This window comes from Phaseolus vulgaris, chromosome 10 (genome assembly GCF_000499845.2).
Source record: "Phaseolus vulgaris cultivar G19833 chromosome 10, P. vulgaris v2.0, whole genome shotgun sequence".
Lineage (NCBI taxonomy): Eukaryota > Viridiplantae > Streptophyta > Magnoliopsida > Fabales > Fabaceae > Phaseolus > Phaseolus vulgaris.
In genome coordinates, this window is record NC_023750.2 from 3075582 (window position 1) to 3091134 (window position 15553).

Below are 15553 nucleotides of genomic sequence, written 5' to 3' on the forward strand. Positions count from 1 at the left end.
AAATTTAAGATATAAAAAATATTAAAATATAAGAAGTAATAATAAAAGAAAATTAAATAAGCTACAAGCTAGAAGCTAATAGAATTAACTTGTAATATATAAATTAGAAGTTTCTAAATTAAACTTTTTAAAAATACATACCAAATATTTTTGTATGGATCAAGCTAGTTTATAAACTATTCAAATAAATTAAAAAATTTATTGATGTTATCAAACATAAAAAAAAAAAAAAAAGTCTTCCACCTATATTTTTTAAATATTTAAATTATCGTTGACAGTTTTAGATGATTTTCAAATAGAGTATGTTCTATGAGTAAAAGGTGTTTTTGGAATAAAATATTTGAAAAATAAGAAAACTATGCTAGAATTTTATTTTATTTTACCTGTTTTCTTAAGAAAAAAAATTACTGTATTTTATTTGTATACTTATTGGCACTCTCAAGCATATAATGGAATGTTTTCAAAAACATGATACTGATTTTATACGTTTTTTTTTACTTATTTTATCTACAAAATTTCCTTTTTCTTTCTAGAAATAAATGAAGAAAAAAAGTGCATAAAGATTTTTCTAGAGAAAATGTCGAGCAAACATTATCGGTTGCTAATTTATGCCTATAAAATATCCACAAAAACTTGTCTTTCTCTCAGTTTTTTTACTTTTTGTTTATAGTTAAATGGTTGACCCTTAGTTGGAACAGAACTACCAACACCTACCACCAACTAACTGAGCAACTATTCATATAATGCTGATCTTGATTCTGTTCTCTCAGTTCAACTGATACTTCTTCTACTACATTTGTTTTTGTCAGTTTCTCTTTTTTTCATGACTGCTATGTTTTTCTGTGCTATTGAAAAATGACCTGAATTCTCTATATTCTTCTTTGCTTTGAACAGGTTGTTGGTTATTCCTTGGTTTGCTGCATTGAATGATCTAGGTAATGTATTGAGTCTATTTCATTCAGAACATTTTTTCTTGTATTCTTTCCATCCAAGTTTTGACATTAAATAATGACAAGGATGTTTGTCTTAGAAAATCAACAACTTATTTAAGATTCATCTTTAAGCTTTGATTCAACTTTATAATACTAGTTTAAGTCTGATTCAACCTTACAAAACTAGTTCGCAGGTGAGATTTACACTAATTTATATACTATGAAATGTCGTTATCTCTAATCGATGTAATTCGTGAGTTTGATGATTTGCCATTCAAATTTTAAAAGTAAATGCTCCAAGTTTTAAGATTCTATCTATAAATTCATGCATTATTTAACTGTAGAATGGCTGCCAATGTCATACTATGAACATAATTTGTCATGAACATTCAAACAGTGGCCATTGCAGAAGTATTATATCCTTAGCATCTAACTCGTTGTATGTCTCATCAAAGCTTAATTTTGACTGACATAACTATGTAACCTTTTGTAAATGAAATCGATTTAGATATAGTGATGGATTCATCAAATAACAATACAAATCCTTAACCCAACAACATCAGTAATGAAGTTATATTCTATTAGGTGAAGTTGATGTACTAAGGCTCTTACAAAAAATTCAAAATAGTACCCTAGAACCTGAACAAGAAACAAATAAATCAAGCTGAAGGTAAGGTTGATTACATGGATAATCCTCCTGAAGGCCCTGACAACAAATTTAAAGGTGCACCACAACATGAGGCTCCAGAACCTGACCAATCTAAGAAACAATTGAGTCAAACAGAAGGTGAAGTTGGTGACATGGATCACCCTAAAGGTCCTGACCAAGAAATCAAAAGAGCACCACATCATGAGGCTCCAAAACTTGATCAATCTAGGAAACAAAAGAACCAATTTGAAGATGATATAAACTACATGGACCAGACTCCAGAACTTGATCAACCAAAAAGTCCTAACCAAAAGTTCAGAGGTCCACCAATTCCAAAACATGGTGAATCCACAAAGCAAAAGAATCGAGTTGAAGGTGAGGATGAATACATAGATCATCCTGAAGGTCCTAACCAAAAGTTCAAAGGTGTCCCACAATTGGAAACTCCAGAATCTGATAAACTCAAGCAACAAATGAATCCATCTGACAGAGAAGCTGGTTTCATGGATAACTCTGAAGACCCTAACCAAATATTCAAAGATGCACCACAATATGAGGCCACAGAACCTGATGAATCCAAGAAACAAGGTGAGGTTGACTACATGAATTCTCCCAAAGATCCTGACCATGAATTGAAGGGTGCACCACTACAGGAGACTTCAAATATTGATGAATCTGAGAAACAAGTTAATCAATCTGAAGCCAAAAGTATCCCAAATCCAGCCAGTGAAAGTGAAGATGATAAAGGAAAACAAAGTTTAGAAAACACTGACAAAGAGGTCCCTCCTGAACTAGGAGCACAAAAAGTAACCACTGAAGGGGAAGATGAAACCAATAGCACAGGTAATCCTTAGGAACATTTTCTTCTTCTATAAAAGATACTAACATGTAATTAGTTTTTTTCGAAATATTTGACTGATAGTTAATATTCATGTATGATTTACTAAATATAGAGTAAGACCCTATAAATAGATAGTGGGGTCCATTGCGTTGACTGTTCATAAATTCCAATTCACAATAGAAAATTTGTTAAAAATGTGTATATTTTGAGTAGATTTTTGAATAATATACACCAGTTTACAACTATGATATGTGATAATGCAATTTCAAAACTCTGCATCTCTTTACTAAAAATCCATATTTCAGCAAAAAATTTATTTCTCTTTTCAATTGTAAGGTTGTTAAAGACTCTAAATTTTATTTCTAGATGTTAGCTTAGAAGAAATACAAAAATATATATTACAAATTTCCCAACAATCACAGACTATTCCTTAATTGTTCTCTAGGACTTGAAAGAACTGGAAACAAGAAGAAACCAGATGATTCATCAAGTCACTTAGCTGCAACCTCCCAAGATCAAGGTAAAGGTGAAATTGCACCAAGGAAGAAGCATTTTTGGAGTAATTGGCCAGTTTTTGGAGATGCTCCTAAGGCCTCTGTACCCAAGCAACCTAAAACTGACCCTTCAAAAGAGAGTGATTTGACAGCTGCTTCTCAGGCCACTGTAGCCAAGCAACCTGAAATTGACATTCCTGATGAGAACCTGCAAGAACATATCGAGGTTAAAGTTGATGTAGATAACAAACGTAAGCACTCCAAGTATGAGTAAATTTTTTTCATTTCACTATAGTTTTGCAAGAAAACACTGGTTGGGTGATAAAAGGAATTGGTATAGTTTAGTCTTCACTTTGTGCTTGGTTTCAAAGATCGGTCATAGAAGTTAGTTAGAAAATTTAATATCCAATTTCTCATTACATTGCCATGAAATGATGTTAATTGTTTTGCAGAAGCAGCAGCAGAAGTTGTTCCTGCTGAAACTGCATCACTTGTTACGCCTAGTGAATCAAGTGTAGCAGCAAGTAGTAAGACATTGGAAATTCTAAAAAGTGTTGTGTATGGTGGTTTGATTGAATCGTTAACAAGTCTCAGTGTTGTGACATCTGCTGCTAGTGCTGATGCTACCACATGTAGGACATTTTTTTTTCATTTCATCATTCTTTTTTCTTTCTCTTTACAATAATACTTGAAGATCAGTGCTGTTTTGTTTATATTGAGTTATACTTTTTTGGGTTGTAAATTGATATTTAGTATTCTCAAATATTTTTATAAGATCACACTTGTTTAACATGTATGAAGAAAAAGAGGAAACATTTTTCATTACATAGAAAGATTTCCACAAGTGGGCTGCATCATTAGCAACGTTGTTGATCTTCAAAAAAACATTGTTAATAATGCGATCACAAGAAAAATATAACAGGTGAGTAAGTTTTTGGAATTAATATTGCAATTTTAATGACAGTTTTATCATTTTGCAGTAAACATTGTGGCACTGTCTATGGCTAATCTGATTGGAGGACTTTTCATACTTGGTCATAACGTGAGTTATATATCTTCAAATTTAATTCTGAGCTTTTTTTTCTTCCAATTTCTATTTTCTGTCACGAGTTAATACCTTGAATTCCATCTATTACTTGCAACATGTTAAAAAAAATAAAAACAAATATAAATAAATATGAAAACTAGACTAAAACTCTTTTTAAAACAAAATAAACATTAAAAAATCTTATATTTAGTTAAATCAAATATATTCTTAAAATGGGAAGTAGGTCTTTCAAGTAAGGAATTAGACAGTTTGTTTCTGTGTTCTTTTTTATATATTGTTTCACTTTCTCATTTTTATCCAATGGAAAGAAATGACAACAATGAGATTTGAACCAAATTCACATGAGAAATTGACAACATCACCAACCTAAAATCTTAAAGACGATAATTTATGGATCTTCTTCTTTGTATGATGTTCAATTTTTCTATTTTGACTCAAAGTGTTCTTAAACTCAGACTTAGATTCCTAAAAGATAAAATGTGAAACCCACCAACAAAAAACTTATGTTTATAAAAAAAATATGAATAATTTGAAATTTATATTAAGAAATTCTAAGGCACCAAAGAAGGGTGGTTGAAAGTTTTCACCACCAATTGGTAATCATATTCCAACCACAAATAATATCATCCTTTGGTACTGGCATACTCAATAGTTATTATGGAAGCAATGAATTTCGAATAGAGAGCATCCATAATACTATTATAAGCCACAAAAACGCGTATGAACTCACTGCAGAGAAACCCTATAGATACCAGCACTAAAAGATGGCTAGTATTTTTTCTAGCAGCAGCGTTGCACTAAAGGCTTCTTCCAGTTAACTTGAATGATTTTGGGAGCACATCCGCAATGACAAACCACACTAAGAAAAGTTCAAATCATGCATAGAATTATTCATGATGTTTGAAAATAATCAACCAAAGTGTCTTGATTCCCTTTATGTATAGATCAATAGATTACATAATGTTGGTTATTACTTGCACTTGAAACTTGGTGTTTGTTTACATTTCAGCTAGAGGAACTGAAATCTGAACAAGTGGATCGGTACATAGAGTTACTGGGTCAGAAGGAGAATTTCATTCTCCATGCTTTTATAGCAATCATATCATTCCTTGTCTTTGGATTAGTGCCACCTGTGGTATATGGCTTTTCATTTGGTGAGAGTGGTGACAAGGATTTCAAGCTAGCTGCTGTTGCTGCAGCTTCTCTACTATGCATCACTCTGCTTTCCATTGCCAAAGCATATATCAAGAGACCAAACAGCTACTTCACATACTTCAAAACGGTGCTTTACTATATCAGCACTGGTGCTGTGGCCTCACTGCTTTCTTACATAGCTGGTGATCTTGTGAAGGAACTCATAGAAAATCTTGGATGGTTTGATTCAGTATCAAATTTTTCCATGCAGATTCCTGGGATTGGAGTTCAACAAACCGGATGGGGATCATACTAAGGGAATGTGTGTAACTACTTAAAATGGTTGTTGTGAATGAGAATAATAAACAAATATCATGGATGTTGATATTGACTTAGTGAAAAAGTAATTTAAGATTGTCTATAGAGTCCACTGAGTTCATGATGGTTAGTATCTACTACATATTGGTTGTGCAAACTGTTTGATGCAAATTGTTTGTTTCATGTTTCTAACTTCTAGTTCACTTTCTAATAGTGGAAAGCATGTGGCTAAAATAATGGATTTGTTGGAGTGATTTGTGGAATTAGTTAGAGTGGTTTTATATATATAAACATCTTATACAAAACCTAAGGGCTGGTTGAGGGAGTATATATTAATTGTTAAGAGTAAGAGAGTAAGAATTCAAATCATGGTGTCAAATATGCAGATGCAGATTGAAAGTTAACCCTGCTACTATGTCATTAAACACTGTGGATGCTTTGGTGCCTCATGGTGATCCCATAAGCGATAGTTGGTAAAAGTGATCTGGTCTGATTTTGTTTGTAACTTAAAGAAGATAGTGGGGGGATGACATCACTTAAGGTGGAAAACTGATGCAACAGAGGGCAGGGTGTGCATTTTGGGATTTGGATGATAGGTAAACTTTCTGAAGTATTTGATTATAGTAGCTATACATCTGTTAATCTAATTGAATAATGTTTGGATAGACTTGGTAAGTGAAATTTTGAAATAACATAGAAATTTTGAAATCATTCTGAAGTTTTCTCCTTAATACACATAAAGTTTTGGTCTTGTATTTCTTTAAAAGTATATCAGTGAGTTTTTCATTGTCTAACTAGTGCCTAAAACCCCTTGTAATGTAATCGATTAAAAGTTGTTTATAGGACGGTGGAGTTGATCCTTGATTTTTCTATTATTTTTAGTTAGTGTATTAGGCAGTTCGCAGTATTTTTGTGTTTTTATTTTTATATAAAGATAGATGTGTTTATTTTATTTTTCTCTGTATGAGGATTGAACCATTTTTAAAATGGGTCACTTTTTTTTTGTCGATAAAAAAAGATTATTCTAAATTTAATATAACTTTATTTTGGGTTTCATGAGAGGTTATGAGAGTTAGATAATTTAAAATTTTTTGTATAAATTACTTTCATTAGCACTACATTACATAAATCTCATCTTTGTACCTATCATTAGTTAAAGTAACGAGAATTTCTTTATTTACAATAATTTTTCCATTTTTACTTAATCATTGCAATTTATATGGCTGGACATAAGAATACTAAGTATTCTATACTACTTTGTGTTAGGCACATTAGTGTAACTTCATTATCATGAGAAAAAATAACTTTTTATTGATTAGGCACCTAATATGAAAAATATTTTTTTTTTCATAATCAAAGTTCTTTTTTGACTTGATCAAGCACTCACCTAACATAATAACATAAGCACTCACCTAACAGGTCATATATACATGATATAACATAATATTCATCACTAGAAGAAGGAAAAAAAAGGATGAACTAGAAGAAATGAAAGAATGTTCACTATCCACATTTCTTTCTTCTCTTAACATTTGAAGGATTTATTAAACTAGTCTTATGAGAAAAAGTAGCAGTAGAAGTAGAAATTGTAGAAGAAAGATATTAGACCCTTAAGAACACAGCAAGGAATGACCTTTAAGAGAACTTGGAAGGGTTTTAGTCATTTGACTTTGACCTTATCCTTCCAACTTGAGTTATAGTAGATATCATTATTAATATCCTTCTCAAAACCTAATTTTTTTAGTTGGGTTCCCACATTAATGGCTCACCAACTCTATGAAGAATGATACTCATATAATTTTGTTATATTTTTTTCTATCATTCACAAACTTAACTATCTTAGTTTTTAAATTTTTATCATTTTAATTGGTTTTGAATGTGGTAGTTCTCATGTTTTTAAAGTACCTATCTATAGTTCATAACTCCTAGTGAAGTCGTTGAAGCTTCAAGTGAAATTTCTTGTTGTAATAAGAAGAAAACAAACATTTTTCTTGTGCATATTTTATTACGAGTTTAGAAGAACTTTTTTCCCAACCCACAATTCTTAAGAGCTTTGTTCCATCATATCAAGACATTGTCGTCAAATTTAAAAATACCTAACTGGATCCAAGACATATACATGAAATATTTTTTTAGCTTTAGTTTCTCATTCTAAATACAATTTGAGATGACAACATTATAATTAGTACAGTTCGTTCTAGAAATGGAGTCTGGACTCTTATTTGAAACAGATAAAGATAGACCATTTAAGTGACTATCTAATTAGATCATCTAATAGAATAGTCTAGATAGATCTATAACAAAAAGAATAGAGAAAACAATAAATCATGACCAACAACAAGAGTAATGAGAGATCAACACACAATAATTTAGCTTGGTTCACCTAAACTCGGGCAACAACCAGTCCACTTAAACAATTGCTTAAAAGCTTCCATTAACCAACACACTTAACAAGTATTCTCACCTCTTTAGGTTGTACCTTCTTAAGCTCCCTCTAATTTCAAGAAAACAAAGAAAACTCTAAAAGATAACAAAAGAAAAAACTCACAAAGACAATATAAGAAATTACAATAATTTACCACTTAACCCTCAATTATAATTTTTTTTCTTTTTATTTTGCATTTTAACTAACAAAATCATTACCATCAAAAGAAAACCAAAAACATATACAGTACTAATTCAAGGAGGGAAACTAACAATCTAACCTGAGTTAATTTATCAGAAGAAGTATTTCAATCTTATTTTAATGATCAGTTTCATCAGAGATCTAACTTCCAATAAGCTTGCATTTCATTCACACGTTACTGAGCATAACCTTCAAACTTATACAGTATCATAAAATAATGAAAATGCTTAATTCAATTTTATAAAATTCACTAATAAAATTATATTTACACTCACTTATATATTATAAAAAAATATTTTAATTAATATGATATCTCCAACACCAATCAACCAACTTTTAAAAAAAACAAAATAAAAACAAAATAAGAACAAACATGCATGAAAGCTTGATATTACACACATTGTCCAACACCCTTTTTATAAAAAATGAGTAATAGTACTGAAAACACTATCATTTATTCTTTTACAGATAAAATGGATCAAATTACTTATTAGAATGAACTCCATCCAGAATTCTGAACACTGGTGTGAGGAAGAGGCAAACCGAAGTTTGATTGTGGTTGAAACCATCCAAGCTGTTCTACCAGTTTCTTCATCTGGGCTCCAGCCACATAAGTCAGTAGTGAGGCCAATACTCCAGAGGTAACATAAAATGTCACACTTTTGAAGTAACTCATGAAACTATTATTGTTTCTTTGGGTATAAGTTTTGGCAATGGCAAGCAATGTGATGCAAATCAGAGAAGCTCCTGCAACTGCTGCAAGCTTCATATCCTTGTCATCACTCTCACGAAATGAGAAGCCATAAACTATTGGGGGCACTAACCCAAATATAAGGAATGATAAGACAGCAACAAAGGCATGAAGATAGAAATTCTCCCTATTTCCCAGTAGTTCATAGTATTTATCCACTTCTGCATCATCTCTTTCACTTCCTTCTTCTCTTGCTTTTGAAGCTTTCAAGTCCCTGAGCTGTAACATGTATATAGAAACACTTAGTTTCATGAAAATAAAATTACAACAATCATGCAATGAACAAAAACTCACATTATGTGTCAACACTGTAAATCCACCAATCAAATTTGCAATGCCCAGAGCAACAATACTCACTGCAAACACAATTTCAGCAAAAAAATTATAGTCAATATAAATTTGCTAGCACAACTTCTGGTCAATGATATCATATGATTTCAGGAACAATGTTTTAAACTAATAACATGTTTGAAAAACAAAATCTTCCTAGCAACTTCTACGATAGAGAAAATAGAAAAACATAAACTTTTCATATATTAAAATTAGTGTATGTATAAATAAAAATTATTTTCAAAATAAATTTGTTAATTTTTTTTAATTTATATATAACTAATTTTAAATTATTAAATTTTCTTTCAACTCTTTTTTAATTTTACTGAGCAATTTGTTATTATTTTATTCATACCCTTTTCATTGAAATTAAGGAATAGATCTCAGTAAAGAAAATTTGGGATTGTTAAATCAAATTCATGCATAAATTACACTGGTTTGATATTCTAGTGGGTTACTTACATTAGTTATTAGATAGTTTGTTTTTCCAAGGAAAAACAGTATAATAATTTAAAGTAAAATCCATGCATGAGATACAATCTAAAAGAATTAGTAAATAAAATTTAATTTTAAAAATAAAAAATAATTAATTACTATATTAACTAAGTTAAATATTATTTTAAAAATTATAAAATTTATTGATATATAAAGTAATTTTATTACTAATAAATTTTATAAAATAATTTTTAAATTAATATATGATAATTTAATAAGATTTTAAAGACTAATTACTTTAAATAAAATTAAAAATTAAAATATTATAATTAATTAAATATTAATTTAAAAATTATTTATTAATAATAAAAACTACTTTATATATTAAAAAATAAAATTTTAAAATAAAATTTAATTTAATTAATATAATAATTATTATTTTTATTTAAAAATTAATTTTTGTTTAATAATTTTCTTCTAATTAAAAATAAAATAAAATGCAGAAGTAGGAGAAATGAAAGTTGATTACATACATGTGGTAGCATCAGCACTTGCTGCAGATGTGACAACACTTAGACTTGCTAATATTTCAGCCAAACCACCATAGACGATGCTTTTAAGAACTTCCCAACCCTTATTACTCTCTCTTCCTGCTTCTGTTCTTCTGATGATGATACCTGGTGTAACACTAGTAGATGGATCTGTTACAATAATGGATACCTCTCCAGAACCTTCCTCTGATTTCAACCAAAATATACCATAATCAATATAATATGTTAAATAAGTTATAAGAATTAAATATAATTTTTATCATTCATGTGTGGAACATTCCACCATTTATAAGGATAGTGACTTTCAAAATTATGAGTCATGTCTTCATCATTTATATTATATATAATATGACAAGTAAGTCTCTCACATTTTTATTATTTTATTTATGCTTTGTTTTCTCTAGTGCAAGAATAGAAAACTATTTAGTCGCCACCTCATTCAACGTTTCTTTGTCATCATCATCAATAAAAAAAATTTATAGGTTTATTTTTTTTAAATAAAAATTTTCATATTAGGCATGTTATGTAACTTGAGATTCGTTATATTTTTATTTTTTTTTTAATTGGGTTTTGAATTCTTTGATTTTTATGAGGTTGATCTCTTAATGTCTTTTTTGTGTTTTTTAATGTAGTACATTTGTCAATTTGGTAGACGATTTTAGTTAAAAGGATGATAATTAGTACTTCTCTATAAGAGTTAGATCACTCCTTAAATGGTTTTCATTTATTTATTTTTTATTGTTGATAAAAAAATGTAATTTGAGATCTCAACTAAGCTGACATCTCAAGTAAGAACAATCATTTTTCATCACACGAAAAAAATATTATTAAAAAAAATAAAAAATTGATCATATAATTAAGAAATTAATTCAATATATTAGTACTAAAAAAATTATTAAATAGAAATTAATTTTAGTGAAAAAATAAATTATTATTATTATAGATTAAATAAAATATTATTTAAAATATTAAAAAATATTGATATTGAAATAATTTTTTATTATTGATAAATAATTTTTAAATTAATATTTAATTAATTACCATTATTTAAACTATTAATTAATTAAATTTTAAAGTTATTAGCTAAAATCTTAGTAATTAATTAAATATAAATTTAGAATTATTTATCAATTATAAAAACTAATTTGGATATAATAATTATTTAGTTTCTAAAATAGTGTTTAATTTAGATATATAATATAATAATTAATTTTTTTATTTTTAATATTGATTTTTTATTCAATGATGTTCTAGAAATGTATAATGTGTTTTGTCCTTTGCTATAATCCAATAAGAAGTCAATGAATTGTGTGGTTAGCTAATTCAGAAGTCAATCAATTGTGTCCAATTGCTAAATGATTAATTTAAAGAGAAATTAAATAGGTTAACTTTGTTGACTTTTACATATTTAATAAGGTATAAATTACGATTATTTCTAATTATACATGACTAAAAAAAACTTACCTTGAGGAACTCGTGGCAGCAACCCAGTGAAAAACTCTTTTCCTGTTCAAAGAAAGAAGAAGAAAAAGTCAAAGTCAATGATAATATTCTATATCAATTAATTAAACACTTATGTTAAGTAAGTGTTTAATTTAATTAATTCTTTGCTATAAAAAATGTGAAGTATTAAATGGTAGAACATGTACTCTACTTCTGAGTATTTCTTACGCGTTTTGCTGTTCAATATCACATGGTTTGAACAAACAGATAATATATTTAATTAATTTGCGTGATCTAATCAATCACTGAAAATATATTTATTCCTTACTGATAATTCTCATAATGAAAATAGAGACAAAATATAGTAAAATTAGGCTGCTTGGTACTTTGGAAGTATATACAGAAGTAACATCAATGAATGTTCAAATTAACATTTATCTAAAAAGTTTTGTATATTTACAAAATATTGTATATAGTTAATAGACATGTTTTCATAAGTATATTTTTTTTTCTTTAATAAGGATTAAATCAGTAATATAAATATTATAAATCAACACTAACAGCATAATGCATTAACTGATAAATAAATTCATTAATATAAATTAATACAATATATATATATAATAGTAATCTTTTGATTTCTATAAATAAATAAAAAAGTCTCCGTACCTGCAAGCTAATGACAAAGATTTGTTCAACGATATAAGATAATTTTGCAGTGTTTTATTAAGAAGTAGAATCAAAGACTAATTTCTTGATAACTTTCATTCAAAGTAACAAATTTCCATGTTATGCTGTGTGTTAATGATTTTCTTTTGAAAATTAACAATTATAGATTTTACATTTCAACGAGTTTCTAAATTATAATGATTTTTTTTTTTTAATTTAACATAGTCTACATACGTTTTTAGGATTTTTTTAAAAAGAAAATAGTAAAATTAATATCTTCCAAATAAATTATAGAATACGATTTCTTTTTTAACTATGTAGAAGTCATAATTTAAAATACGATTCAATTTTTTTTTATATATGTTTTTGAAAAGTTGTATTTAAAACATCTGTTAAACTTTTTCCTTAAAAAAAATAAAATTATATGTTTTAAAAATCGGTTACTACTATTTTTAAAAATGATTAAAATATTTAAAACACCACTAATCCACATTTTGTAATTTATTTAAAATATATCCATTTCCCTAATTTAAAAAGAAAACTCTAATTAGACATGCATTTAGATTGTTTTCCCCCTAGTATACTATTTTTATTACTTTTTTAATTATATAAAGACACTAATCAGAGTCATAACAGTAAATAAAGTGAATTGCTTCCTTCACAGTGATTTTAAAATTTCACCTATACCTAATCAATGTTTAAAATTTCAAAATTATTTTTCATTCCAAAATTGAAAATCCGGAATTAAAAAATACGCAAAAAAATTATATTCTAAATCTCATTTTAAAAAAGCAATTTTAAAATACAAAAATTATATTCTAAAACAATTTAAAAAAACAAAACCTGAAAATATATTTTGAAAACAGAATAATCTGGAAATTTATTACAGAACACAAAATCCAAAAAATATTTCTGAACCAGTTACTCCTATTTAAAACTTTAAAATTACAGAAAATATTTGAATTATTTGGTGTTACTAATAGGGTGCATTTTGAAATTTGTTGAGTGCATAAAGCAAATGGGGTAAATAAAACACGAGTTACCTTTCTGAACGAGTAAACTGAAACACGTTGAGCATCGTACCAGACACTCAACATCATCTTCATCTCGTTCAATAACTTGATTCTCATCAGTAACTGCACCTATAACTGGAGGCACTGTAACTGGAGGCACTGTAACTTGAGGCAATGTAACTTGAGGCACTGTAACTGGAGGCACTGTAACTTGAGGCACTGTAACTGGAGGCACTGTAACTGGAGGTACTGTAACTGAAGGAACTTTTTGTGGTGTTGTGGAACAAAGCAAGACCTTGCTGATGCAAACTTCACAGTTGGGGCAATAGAATTCATGGTTTGGAGGCATCATGAACATGTTTTTCAAATATATTTCACGCACTTCCTCTGTAGCTGACATGGCTATACCAATTGCTGCACCATTTCTCATGTAAACAAAAGAATCAGAAGGGTTGAAATAAAGCTTGGCAGAATCATTCTTTTCTTCCACAACTTCATCTTTTCCATTTTCAGCTTCATTCCCTCCTTCTGTCACCACTGTTTTGGATATGGCTTCAACAGGAAGAACAACTGAAAACAAAAGTGTTTCAAACTTCCCATTAGCCCTACTGCTGAAAACAACAGTGTTTTCAAAAATTCATAAAAAGTTAAAACTATAAGTTTTTACTACTAAATTATATGACTCAAATACTATGAGACTCACACACTTCTCTTAAATAGGCGTATCTGTGTCGGACAAACGTATCGGTGTCGACACTCGTACGACACTTATAGGACACTTATCGGTGAAGTGTTCAATTCAAAAAATATTTGTTGGAGTTTTTAAAATTCTATGAGGGTTCTAACACAATTTTAAAAGGTATAAATACAATAATTTTCTAAAAACTCAAATTTATTATATAAATTTTTATTTTGATTATAAAAATAAGGAACAAATTATTTTGAACCAGTCATGAAAAATATCTTCTTGCTCCCAAAAAAATCTGAAACATACTTTTGCACATAAATATTTATTTTCAATTTATATAATTCAAAATTATATAATATATAGATCTGTATCCCCGTGTCCTACATTTTAAAAATTATACGTCTCTGTGTCCGTATCTGTGTGATGTCAGTGTCTGTATCCGTATTTGTGCTACATAGCTTAAATCTAAATAGCTTAAATCTAAATAGCTTAAATCTAAAGAAGAATGAATGAAGAAATGAGAGATTATTATATGTTAAAAAGGAGTTAAATTTGCACCTTCTCTGTTGGTAATGACCTGTGTTGAGGCGAGCAAATAAGCATCTCCTTCTTTGGTTTGAGATATAACCAGTGTTGCAGCCTCCAAAGCCTCCATTTTTGTGGGAAAGAAGAGGAAAATGGGAGTGCTTTGCGTCTAAATGCACACTTCCAACTTCATTTATAAGGCCATTTTGAAGGACGCAGTTTCTCATCCAACTCATTTTCAAGGTGTGAATGCTCCTTCATTAAAAGAATACAAGTCTGCATAATGTGAAAGTTGACAAACAGCGTATGACGTAACATAGTCTTTTACTAGGTTTTAGGGTGTGACGTTCCACCATGTTTAATCGCATTCTGCATATTTAATCCTATCGCTTTGTGCTCATAAATATCCAACCCTTCTTCATCAAACTTATAATTGTTTTCTGACATCAAATTTATAATTGTTTTCTTTTCGGCAAGATAATAAATAAATGTGAAGTGTTTTCTAGATGTTTTATTCTTGTTACACAAAAATGTTATAACACCTGCATAATAGTATAATATTCATATTGTTAGAATTTGGGATTTTATTTCAACCATAATTAGGATCAGTAAGAAAGAATAACGATTAGAGATTTAAGTAAAAAATTATGGTAAGTTATGGTAAGTCTAGAAGAACTAGAAAAAAGAGACAGGTTCATGAAACTTAAAAGAGAAGCGGGGGAGACTATAGGTTGTTAATGAGTTTTCTTTCGTTAAACGTGAGAGGGTTTGGGAGTGCTGTAAAGTGGAGGTATGTTAAGGAAATCATTAGAAAGGAAGGGATTAAAATGTTGTGTTTGCAAGAAGTAAGAATGAATAACTTCAGCTTAAATTTATGTTGTAAGTTATGGGGTGATAATGACATTGATTTTTTATATAGTGAACCATCTAATGGGTCAGGGGGTATTCTTATGAGTTGGCACAAAATGTTCTTCCAGTGTAATAGTAACATTATCAATAGACGTTTCATTGTGTTTTTTGGTTGGTCTAAGGAGAAAAATATCCCTGTTGTTGTTGTAAATGTGTACTCTTCCTATATTCTACATGAAAAAACGCAAATGTGGAAA

The 15553-nt window shown here is 28.8% G+C and overlaps 2 protein-coding genes across 2 annotated transcripts; one reads left to right on the forward strand and one right to left on the reverse strand.

The window, feature by feature from the left end:
* The first annotated feature begins 707 nt into the window (after window positions 1-707).
* On the forward strand, window positions 708-5553 carry LOC137819516 (uncharacterized). Its single transcript, XM_068623395.1, has 7 exons — window positions 708-804; window positions 895-935; window positions 1518-2424; window positions 2868-3167; window positions 3369-3548; window positions 3897-3958; window positions 4974-5553. The coding sequence occupies exons 3-7, from the start codon at window positions 1617-1619 to the stop codon at window positions 5412-5414; spliced, it is 1791 nt and encodes a 596-aa protein (XP_068479496.1). The 5' UTR covers window positions 708-804; window positions 895-935; window positions 1518-1616; the 3' UTR covers window positions 5415-5553.
* Window positions 5554-8433: 2880 nt separating this feature from the next.
* On the reverse strand, window positions 8434-14676 carry LOC137819404 (membrane protein of ER body 2-like). Its single transcript, XM_068623241.1, has 6 exons — window positions 14481-14676; window positions 13265-13804; window positions 11574-11615; window positions 10092-10295; window positions 9088-9149; window positions 8434-9012 (listed from the first exon to the last, which is right to left on the reverse strand). The coding sequence occupies exons 1-6, from the start codon at window positions 14575-14577 to the stop codon at window positions 8533-8535; spliced, it is 1425 nt and encodes a 474-aa protein (XP_068479342.1). The 5' UTR covers window positions 14578-14676; the 3' UTR covers window positions 8434-8532.
* Between the last annotated feature and the right edge of the window lie 877 nt (window positions 14677-15553).

What these genes read in the sequence shown, in the direction of transcription:
- LOC137819404 (XM_068623241.1), bottom strand. Translation starts at nt 14,577, where the DNA reads ATGGAGGCTTTGGAGGCTGCAACACTGGTTATATCTCAAACCAAAGAA. An exon ending in GGTCATTACCAACAGAGAAG is followed by an intron (nt 13,805 to 14,480) that starts GTGCAAATTTAA and finishes TTTTGTTTTCAG; the next exon opens with TTGTTCTTCCTGTTGAAGCC. An exon ending in AAGTGCTGATGCTACCACAT is followed by an intron (nt 9,150 to 10,091) that starts GTATGTAATCAA and finishes TTGTGTTTGCAG; the next exon opens with TGAGTATTGTTGCTCTGGGC.
- LOC137819516 (XM_068623395.1), top strand. Translation starts at nt 1,617, where the DNA reads ATGGATAATCCTCCTGAAGGCCCTGACAACAAATTTAAAGGTGCACCA. An exon ending in TAGTGCTGATGCTACCACAT is followed by an intron (nt 3,549 to 3,896) that starts GTAGGACATTTT and finishes ATCATTTTGCAG; the next exon opens with TAAACATTGTGGCACTGTCT. An exon ending in TTTTCATACTTGGTCATAAC is followed by an intron (nt 3,959 to 4,973) that starts GTGAGTTATATA and finishes TTTACATTTCAG; the next exon opens with CTAGAGGAACTGAAATCTGA.